Source organism: Myotis davidii, unplaced genomic scaffold (genome assembly GCF_000327345.1).
Source record: "Myotis davidii unplaced genomic scaffold, ASM32734v1 scaffold93, whole genome shotgun sequence".
In the NCBI taxonomy this organism is placed as follows: Eukaryota; Metazoa; Chordata; class Mammalia; order Chiroptera; family Vespertilionidae; genus Myotis; species Myotis davidii.
In genome coordinates this window covers 4,760,528-4,771,589 of record NW_006292095.1, presented here as the reverse complement: position 1 = coordinate 4,771,589, position 11,062 = coordinate 4,760,528, and the positions used below count along the sequence as shown (strand labels likewise).

Here is an 11,062-nt window from a genome sequence, read left to right as displayed (position 1 = left end):
AACAGTGCCTGCCTTGCGGGGGTGCCAGGAGAACTGCAGGTGACGTGTTTAAGTGTGTAGCACACTGCTGACATTCACGAAGCAAGAGCCACTGTTATGCTGAATTTCACATCCCTACTCCAGTCCCCTCTTTCAGGAGAGACTCTCAACAGCACCTTTCCCTTTGTGTAGTGAGTCATAGCACTGTCTGATCCTCTTGACTCTGTTTACAGATACGTGAAGCACAAAGAGGGCAGTGGCCTGCTTAAAGTGACAGCTATAAAGTGCCGCCACCATCCCGGCTCTATCCCTAACTAAAGCTGGATCTCATGGCTGGTTCCTCAGCGCCCCTGCTCTCTGTCCTCTAAGCTCCCTCCTGCCGCCACTGGCATTCTTACCCACAACGTCAAGCTGGTAGGTGTGGTTAATGCTGCCATACTCATTTTCCACAATGCAGGTGTAGTTGCCCTTATCAGAAGGCACCACGGAGTCCATGATGATGCTCCAGGTGGCATAACGGACCTGAGGGGAGACATGCCGAAGAGCTCCACTGAGGGTGTGGAGGAAAATGCAGGTGGAAGCCGCATGGCGGCATGGGCGCCCCCTGGCACTCACCCTCCAAATCTGAGCAGAGCACAGGGACCATGCAGCACCGGGAGACAGGACAAGGCAGTCTGCCCACCCCAGCCCATTCATGCTCAAACTCTGGATGTCTGCCCACAACAGCCAAGGCCATCATGACCTGGACAAATGTGCCTTCTGCACTCCCCCAAATACACCGGGAACTTTCCCAAATGCGCTCTATCCAGGCTGTTCTTGTGCGGGTCTGGCTCCCTGGGAAGAGCCTGGCCCTGTCTGCCCTTGATGTCACACTTCAAAAGCTGGCTCCTCCAGCCCGATCAGGGGTCAGCATTGTTCTCACTGTCCCTCTAATGAAGCTCTGGTCACAGCCTACTTTTCATGACAGTGCTCATGGACCCATGTCTTCCTGAGACTGAAATGCTTTACGGCAGGAGCGCTGTCTTGTACCATTCACAGCACAGTGTCTTATACATAGCAACACTTAAAACGTTCCCTTATTTTTCCTGCTCTCCAGTTCTTTTCTTAATAGGATTAATGAGAAAAGAGCAGCGAGGTGGGGATGGGAGAGAAACAGCGACTATGAGGAAGATCAGAGACTCTAAAAAAGAGGTTCCAATGAAGATGTTCTTCCTACAACGTAGATGGGCAGAGAACATGGACAATTTACACAACAGGAAATGGAAATTGCTCATTAACATAAGAAAATTCTAAGTCTGTTGACAAGCAAAATAACACACAAGAAAACAAGATATTTTCATTTATTAAATCTGGGAGCAAAGGTCTAGTGAGCTTATTCTCATGCTTTGTTATGGGAGGGCGAATTAATTTCTCTTTTTAAGAAAGTAATTGTTACCACAATAAAATAAAATTTAAAAATAAAATAAGTCTACACTCAACTCATTACCCATATCATCCTCCATTAGAGCAAATGTCACAATAAAAATGTTATATCTTCCCACTGTACTTCGAACTCTCTCTTGCCTAGTATACTCTCTGGAAAGACACGTGTTCAGAGAAATGTTCATGTAATGAATGAATGTGAATAAATAAAAAAAATAATCTAATTACCAGGAAAAAGGTAACTGAGTAATATGCATCAAGGGCTTAAAGAAAACGCTAGCACTTTGAATTAGTAATTTCACTTCGAGCAGTCTGTCCTAAGGAAGAACATTTAAAAATGCCGACAAACATTTAAGTACAAAGATACTAATTGTGATATTAATTATAATATTGAAAAACTAGAAAACAACTAGTAGCACAAAATAGTTCATCAAATTACTGGACATTTTAATAATGGAATATTACGCACTGTGAAAAGTTATCTTTAAAATGCACGGCAAAAGACTCATGCTATATATAATGTTAACATGTGACAAGTTAAGAAAGTACATACATGGTGTAATTAACTAACTAAAAACTGTATACAGAGAAAAAAGGCTGAAAAATTCAACTCCATTTGCACATTTTTGTATTTGAAATGTTTACAAAATGTATTACTTCTATAGTTAGAAAGCATTATTTGAAACAAGTAAAGGCATAGAATAAGGATTTTTTTAACCAGCTTCTCCCGTTTCTACTCTAACGCTCATACAGACACACATACCTTGTAGCCTCCAATCCTGTGGTCAGGTTTGAATTCTTTGCCATTTTTCAACCAGCGCAGTGTGGGGTTAGGAGTCCCACTGGAAGGGCATTTGAACTTTACTGTTTTGGCAGCTGGTACTGCATGCAGTTTCTTTTCCATTTTTTCTGGAGACGTCCAGTATGGAGCCACGGCTGCCCAGGAAAAGCCAAGAGAGACAGGCGGGGCTGGTCAGGCTCAGGAGCAAGGGCCCAGGCCAGGACCTGGAGACACCCTGCCCACCTGCCCAATACTTGTGAACAATGCCTGCACTGATCAGGATGCCCAAGGGATCCCACTGCCAAGCATCGTCACCCCACGTGCCTGCTCCTCCCCCCACGCTCCAATCACCTGAACTCCCCCTTCCCACCCAACCCAACAGCCAGACCCAAAGGGCAGTAAGGTAGGAAACAGTGTCTCACGCATACGGTTTGGTTTGGTGTTATCTGTCTCTTTCTCCTCTGAAGAGGAGTCATCATCGTCATCGTCGTCCTCCGAGGAGGGGAGAGCATCTACGAGAAGGAGAAGGGGCTCTGAGGTCCCTCCAGAGGGAGAGGTTCCTCTAGGTTTCCATCCATATCAACAGCCCCTACACATACTGGTAAAGGCCAGTCCAGTGATAGATGAATGCAGACACCTTCCCCATACCAACCCCGAGGCCCTCAGCGACTCTCTCTGTCAGTGGGAGAGAAACGGTTCACTAAGAACTGCACGTTCTATGCTTGTCCCTTCCCTTCCCCAACCTAATTCACTGCCCCTCTCTGCCCAGAGCTCTTTACACTTCATCGGGGGCAGCGGGCCTCTTTAATTTAATACCACCCCGCATTCAGAGGCTCTCCCCGCTCATGGTGCCACTGGATGTGCTGGGTCTCAGAACTAGCACACAGAAAATCTGTATCCTCCTTTGGCCTGCTAACCATTGGGAAATCAGACAGATCTAGACACACTGAGGCCAGAAGCTATTTCCAAAGCCATGAACAACTTACAGTTGGAATTTTTCTAGCATGCATCTGCTAAGGTTTGGAAGCTGCTCTTTTTGCCAGAGCAGGTAGGGAGCCTAATATACAGTCCACAGCTGCCATCACCTCTCCCCAACAAGTATCCATCCCTTTTAAGAGGTTCGACACACATGTGACCACCAATCGGGGCCTATGCCAGATCTTTCCCTAGTCCTTGCTAGTGCTTTTGGTGTCTGGAGGAAAATAGAGGTGTCAAGTCCCTGTTAGGGGCAGGTTCTAGAGGACGCCCAAGTGGGCCAGGTGCCAAGCGTGCACCCGGAGAGTCACAAATGGCATAAAAGAAATTTCAATTCTATTTTGTTTCATCCTGCTTTTGTGAAAAAGTTGCTTTCTAAATGCGGCAGATTCCCAAAGTCACAGAGCTCTAGGGTTCCCTGGCTGCCCTAAGCTGGGGGACAGATCTTTTCTGTAACCTCTGTGGATATGGCGGTGCATCTGGATCCTTCCCCATCACAGCGGGGACCTCACAACGTTTTCTGGGGCTCTAATCACTAAACCAAGCACCAAGCCCAAATGGCAAGGGAATGACAGGGTGGAAGCTGGCTGAGCCCTACGCAGCACCCTGCAATCTGGGCCAGCTGTGGTGGAGAAACCAGTGCTCGACTGCCCCAAGAGTATCAGCCATCACCTTTCAGGTAGACCTGAGAAGCCCGGGGCCCACACCCCCTGGCCACCCCTCTGAGAGCTAAGCCGCGGCGGGCAGGGAGCAATGTTAGTGGGCAGCAGTTTCTGAAGCAGAATGGGGGGCAGGTCATGGAAGGGGAGGAGATTCACCTCCCCCTGAGACTAGCAGAGAGGGGTGGGAGGGGGGAACCAGGAAGAAGGTGAGGGCGGGGCATGGCTACCAACCTGAGACATTGACGGAGAAGTAGGTGGTGTCGCTGCCCGAGGGGCTGCTGGTCACGCAAGCGTAGAGGCCGGAGTCAGCGGGCACAGAATCCCGCACCTCCACCTCCTCCCCTGTGATGCGGGTACGGTTGCTTTCCACCAGCTGTACCCCGTCCCGCAGCCAGTTGATGCTCTGGACATCGTCCCGCAGCCGACAGCGGAGCTGCAGCAGGTCACCAGGGTGGACCAGGAAGGACTCCACTTCCACAGGGGCTCCCCAGGGCTGGGCTGCAGCCACCACAGGGGCCGGGAAGAGGAACCAAGGGGCCGGAGAGGAAGAGAGGGAGAGGGGAGGAGGGAGAGACAAAGGGATTACGCTAGAGGCACTGAGCTGCCACATCCCAGGGGCCACAGAGCCGGGGAGGTGGGGACTGGAATATGGGTCAGTCAGGAAATGGCTGGCTACCTGGGAGCCCCCATCTCTTCTTCTCTACCCCCCCTCTTCCCAAAGTCAAAGGTAGAAAGAGGAAACGTTAGGAAGCAGCTGCAGCAGCATTAAGCGGTTCACATTTCATTTCCCTCCATCCTAGGGGGACACGGCCAGCCCTCCCCAGGACTTCTCTGTGTCCAGAGTGGCCCCTCCCCACACACTCAGTTCCCTGCCAAGAATGGCCACTTTCCAGAGAAACACCCCATTTCCTTTTGGCTAGGTCAGCCTTTCCCCTTTCCCCGAGTAACAGCTGAACAAACCCCAAACCCTCAAAAATCTAGCGGCCCCTACCCAAGGTGAGAGAAGGCAATGTGTCAACCAGGCAGCTCTTGGTTCAAGTGATGGTGGGTGGGGTTCTGGTCCCCCAATGAGTCAGATGCATAAGAAGAATATGGGGGAGCGAAAGCCCAGCAGAGGTCAGCTCAGGGGAGCCCCTAGTTAACAGGTGTCAGGCCAGAAGACACGGAGCTTTTGCCTATATTAGGAATGGAGGCCTGCAGCTGCCACCAAACCCACACTTGTGCTGGCAGCCTAAGCCGGTGCACACAAAGCTCTTTTCTCCTCCCCACTGCTGGGCTCCCCCCCTAACCGCCCCCCACCTTCCCCTCCTCCTCCCCTCCCCCGACACACATGTCCAGTCTCCCTCACCTCCCTTTCCCTGGAGCCCATGTGGTTCACAACTCCCAAGATCTGATGGGATCCTGTCCATACACCCATCCCTCACCAACAGCTCCACACTCACACTGACAAGAGAGCCTAAAGCTAGACACACCCAGGAGTCCACCATGCCGGGCAGTTCCCCATCTCCTGAGCACCCCCCTCGTCACTAACCAGGGGGAAATGCAGATTCTATTTCCCTTTAAGAGCAGCAGGTGTGTTCCTGGCGTCTTCTGCAAGTGTCCACTCCACCAAAAAAGTGCTGGTTGCAGCTCAGATCTACCACCTGACTTAGTCTCCACTGTCTGGGGAAGCCTTATTTCTCACCACGGTTCACCATCAGAGGCTCACACCGGGGACTCTTCACACCCCCTGCCCCCTGCAGGGCTCATGTCTCTACCTAGTTCTGTTCACTCACCCTCCAGGTCTCAGCCCAGCTGGTAACTCTGTCCCAAAGCCTCTTCCGACTCTGTTGGGGTTAGGGGCCCTCCCATCACATCTATCATACTGAAGAAAAGCCCCTTTCTCAACTGAGTTGTGAGGGTAGGAACGTGACATATTTACCTTTAAATCCCCAACACCTAGTATGGCGCCTGGCACACAAGAATTGCCCAATCGCCGAAACCGGTTTGGCTCGGTGGATAGAGCGTCGGCCTGTGGACTGAGGGGTCCCGGGTTCGATTACGGTCAAGGGCATGTGCCTGGTGTGTGGGCACATCCCCAGTGGGGAGTGTGCGGGAGGCGGCTGATCGATGTTTCTCTCTCATCGATGTTTCTGACTCTCTATTTCTCTCCCTTCCTCTCTGTAAAAAATCAATAAAATATATTTTAAAAAAAAAGAATTGCCCAATAAATGCTTGCTGGATAATGCAAGAATGACGAATGACACATTCACAGCCACACTGTCCCTTCATTGCCTTCCTTTGTAAGTTCCCTTTCCTCCTTCACCATCCTCATTTTACAGAACTCATCCTGAAGTGCTAAACAGGTGTCCACTAGAAACCTTGCGAATGAAGAAGACAGGTGGCACCAGGGAGCAATTTTCCTTAGTGGGGCCTCAAAGCAGGCTTTGGTGCCAAGGCTGCAACCCAAGGGCTCTATCTTAAATATTGGGTAAATACTGAGTCATCAAAAGGGGGGGAGGTGTTGCTTTGAAAGGGTTTGGAAACCACTAGGTTAGCATTCATTTATTTTTGTGAATCGGGTCAAGAAGAACACCAACCACAAAGGTGAGCAGACCACACAACTGATTAAAAATAAGCTTTTGTGGGTCCTAAAAAAAAAAGTGATTCTTTCCATTTTTAACGGTTTGTGGTTTTGCCAAAAGAAAGTAGAAGAAAAGCAGTTCAGACTTGACCCTTAAGGAAACAGCAGACACTCCTATTGATCCAATCTCATTTCCCTTCAGTGACCTCACAGATTAAACATTTTGCAGCTCGTGATCTGTACCAGCCGTTGGTCAAACAGTAAACTCAGTCAACTCAAATTCTTAGTTGCTGGCATCACAGCCTATTTTGACAGGCCCCAGAGACAAAAAGGTAGCAAGGAGAACATGGTTAAGTCCCCAGGAGGAAGCAGGAAAGGGACCTGGCCCTGCCGGGACCGGCTCTGGCCGATTCCAGCTTGGATTCCGAACTTCCCACTCATCCCAACCAGGATGTGCAAACAAACCTCTTCTGCATGATCTACAAAAAGCCTCCAAACCTGCTTTCCTTTTCTTGCCCCCGGAGTTCAGACTCACCCTGATGCTCCAGGCCTTGGTGCGCTATGTCTATTATACTCCTAATTAAGATCCTACATTGTGGGGCCCTGGCCGGGTAGCTAAGTGGGTTAGAGCAGTGGTTGGCAAACTCATTAGTCAACAGAGCCAGATATCAACAGTACAACGATTGAAATTTCTTTTGAGAGCCAAATTTTTTAAACTTAAACTATATAGGTAGATACACTGTTATTAACTTAATTAGGGTACTCCTAAGGCTTAGGAAGAGCCACACTCAAGGGGCCAAAAAGCCGCATGTGGCTCGTGAGCCGCAGTTTGCCAACCACGGGGTTAGAGCATTGTCCCCATATGCCAAGGTTGTGGGTCAGGGGACAAATAAGAAGCAACCAATGAATGCATAAATAAGGGGAATGACAAATCAATGTTTCTCTCTCTCTCCCATTCCTTCTCTCTCTAAAATCAATAAATGAAAAAATTTGTTAAAGTTTACACTCTGTACAGAGGATAAAAATCTAAAGCCCTGATTGATATCCAAGGTTCCTCACAATCTATTCCCACCTCTCCATGCAACCTTCTTTCCCCTACTTTCCACTCCAGGTCTGGCTGTTCTCTTCACCAAGTGCATTCTCCCCCCACAACAAAACTTACTTCTGCTCAAGCCTGTCAGCCATTTCTCTAGAGTCCTCCTACTCTACCCTACTCAAAGCGCATCATCAAAGACATCCAGGAAGCCTTCTGTTGGCACTAGCGTCTCAACCCTAATTTTCTGTAAAACAGGTACTCCCTGAACCGAACAAAATTGCACTCAATTGCATATCACCTTATATGGTTTCTTTTGTAAACACCTTTATTGAGATATAATCCATATACCATAAAATTCACCCATTTATATCATGCAGGGGTGGGAAAAAGTAGGTTTACAGTTGCTCGTATGACAAATAATACAATAATAAATAACTAATAATGTAAGAATAAACTTTTTCACACTCACAACTGTAAACCTACTTCTGCCCACCCCTGTATAATTCCATGCTTTTTAGTATATCCATAGTTATGGATATACTAAATTAATTTTAGAACATTTTTATCATCCCCAAAAGAAACCCTATACCCGTTAGCAGTCACTATCTCTCCCTTAGTTTAAGCAACCACTGATACGCTCTATAGATGTGCCTATACTGGATATTGCATGTCAATGAAATCATACAATGTATGGTCTTTTGTGATAGCTTCTTTCATTTAGCATGTTTTGAAGGTTCTTCTGTGCTATTGCATGGCTCAGTATTTCATTGTTTTTAATGGCTGAATAATATTTCATTATGTGGCTATGCCACATTTTGTTTATTCATTCTCTGGTTGATGGATAGTTGGGTGTATTGTTTCCTGCGAAAAGTGTCCATGTCTCACCTCTCTGAAGAAACAGCGTAAGCAGCTCAGAGCAGAATTGACTATTACAATTTTCCCACGGTGCCCAACAAAGTCAGAAACAGGAAATGCCTAATAGGTCTTGAATTGAATTGAGCATCTGGCAAAGGCTAATTTTTAGAGGAACTAAAAGATCAGCCTATGGCCTTTGGGCTACAGTGGATTTTTTTCATGGATAACAGTACTCTCGGATGTCAAAGTCTCCATTTACAAAGCAAGGATAATGCACTTTCTTCTGGGAGGAGATGGAAAGGTAACCAACCACTGGTTTACCAGGCCTCACCCACCTGTGTCACCACCCAGAGCTGAGGTCCGGACCTTGGGGAGTCCCTATGTAAGGTGGCAGATGTGAGGGCATCACTGCTCACTGGTAGCCACAGCAATCCGGTCACTACTCTCCATTCTCTTTTGGTCTTTCCAGTCTCCCCATTTATGCTCTCACTGAAAGGCCCTTGCATCTGTGGCTCCATCTCCTCTGAGCTGGCCTTTCTCTGGTCAAGACCGATGGTCCAGGGCTATAACTGTTGTTATATATTAGCTAACAAGAAAGGAGCTAATTGACACCTTTATTAGGCTGGCCATGAAAGATGAAGGAAAGAAAGCAGTTTATTGCTCAGCCACTTGAAACCAGCGTTCCAAATCTTAGAGAACCTGATTAATTGCAACAGGGATACTCGGAGGGAAATGCAGACCAAAGCACTCGCATTGTGCGTCTTGTTTCCTGAGAGACGAGATGGGGAATGGAAGCTGGAGGACATTTGGTATCTGGATTCCATGGTGACCTAGTAGGAGGCTGAAAATGTTTGGCGTGAGTCAAATTCATTCTCACAGGCTCTAGGTGCCATGTGTTCAAAGTGCACTGTGGAAAAAAGGTGCATTGTGCTTCGAGGCGCACAACACAGAGTCACTATTATCTTCACTGGCAGCAGGGAGTTGAGGGTTAGGGCTAGGGCTTGACTTGAACATCCTTAGAGGATGAAGGCTGCCAATGCCTTAGAAAACTCTCCAAAAAACAGGAGAAAACAAAGACTCCTGCTTAGATGCGTGAATCTGAGGCTGAGCAGGCCTCTGGCCCTGAGGCAGGTTCCTGGGACAGTGCAGGTGGCAATTTGCCCATGGAAGGCTGTGCAGGCTGGATGGGTACCCCTTCAGTGTGAGTGAAAGGGAGTCATACAGCAATCACCAATCCCATGTGCTTCTCTAATGAAGTCTCTCTATCCCCTCAAAGGAATCTTGGAGATCGGGGACCCACACTTTTTAATAATCCTCAAGGAAGCATCTAGCAAGACAGAGAGGTGGGGATGGTGTTTCCCATGGTGTTCTCAAGTCTAAGAACATGACAAATGTTAATAGGGCCCCACCAGTCCCTTTCCCTTCCAACTTTCCTCCCAAATACCACAGCTTTGTCATCCCTAACTAGCCATCAGGATGCAGCATTCTGCTTATGACAGGACTCGCCAGAAACCTGCCACAGTCACCGAGCAGGCAGTTTTGCCTTGGGTACATCAGATCAGATCTGAGTTCTTGATTCTAAATCTCTGTGTCTCCTACTAGCCACGGGTGTCATGTGGGGCGGGACGATGAAATCACAGGAGGCCCAAACCTTTTATTCTTATGAGAGATGAGACCCCAGTTTCCCCGAATCCAAGAAGATGGGAACTTTCTTCAACATAGCTCTCATTCGTTAGGTGCCTCTGTGAGCCCTTGTAAGGAGAAGAAACAGATTAAGCAAAGGAACAGCAGACCTATGTCTAGCCCTACCCAGAGTGATCAGATTTACATTACACCTTGATATGTGTAAGGCACTTTGTCTGCAACATGAGACAACTGAAGAATGTTAAGAACCCAGTAGAGGCTCTGAGGTTACAGAATTTAAATATTGGTGGTCACGGCAGACAGCGGTATTCACAGCAGAGGTTGGACGTAAGGGTAAGGAACGGTGGTGGATTAAATAAGGATTTAGAGTGAGGATGAAAACTTGGAGGGAAACAGGAAAGGTAAGGTGCTTAGGAGCAGGGTAGTGCCTTGGGATGAGGCGGGGTGGGACACGAGGTCAGACTCTATGACCAGCAAGGAACTGAAGGTTCACGGTAGAAAATAGCAAAAAACAACAACAAACAAAACCACTAAAAAAGTCCCAGGGAGCACATTCTCTGTAGACTATGAATGCAGGGCATTCACGCCACATGGACAAATATACCTGAACATGTATTTTGAAATACCATTTCACCAGCCCTGGTCCCATAACAGCCAGTTTGGTCTGGAAATTATCCACCCCCAAAACCCCACAACTTAACCTGAAACCAGTCACGAATAACAATATATTTGCATGGCACTCTGCAATTTAGCATGTGTCTTCCCATATATTGGTTTGGGATCCTGAAATAACTCTGAAAACGGTAAAACTAATATTGGCCAATAATTTATAGCATGCTTACTATAACCCATATACTGTCATGGCTCTTAACACAAACTACCATTTAACCCACACAGCACTCCTATGATGGTGATACTATATTATCCCTACCCTCTGGATGTGTCCACTTACTTACTATGTGCTGAGCACAGTTCTCATTTAAGCCTCACACCAACCAGGTGAAGTGGACACTTATTACCCTCATTTTACACAGTGGACACTGAGGCACAGAGAGGTTCGGTATGTGTCCGAGACAGCCCACCGAGCTTGGCCACCAGCCAGTGGCCAAGCTGCGATTCAAACCCAGCTGGCCTGGCTCTCAGAA

At 47.8% G+C, this 11,062-nt stretch overlaps 1 protein-coding gene across 7 annotated transcripts in view; it reads right to left on the bottom strand.

The window, feature by feature from the left end:
• The window catches only part of FGFR1 (fibroblast growth factor receptor 1), a 40,456-nt gene that overhangs the window by 11,954 nt on the left and 17,440 nt on the right, over positions 1 to 11,062 (bottom strand). For 2 of the 7 annotated variants that reach the window (XM_015565217.1, XM_015565211.1), the window contains exons 2-5: positions 4,051 to 4,317; positions 2,605 to 2,694; positions 2,165 to 2,337; positions 378 to 501 (exon numbers count right to left, since the gene is read on the bottom strand). In XM_015565217.1, the coding sequence (XP_015420703.1) occupies positions 378 to 501; positions 2,165 to 2,337; positions 2,605 to 2,694; positions 4,051 to 4,317 (654 nt within the window). The remainder of the gene's footprint in view (positions 1 to 377; positions 502 to 2,164; positions 2,338 to 2,604; positions 2,695 to 4,050; positions 4,318 to 11,062) is intronic. The other 5 variants (XM_015565212.1, XM_015565215.1, XM_015565214.1 and 2 more) reach the window with 3 other exon arrangements.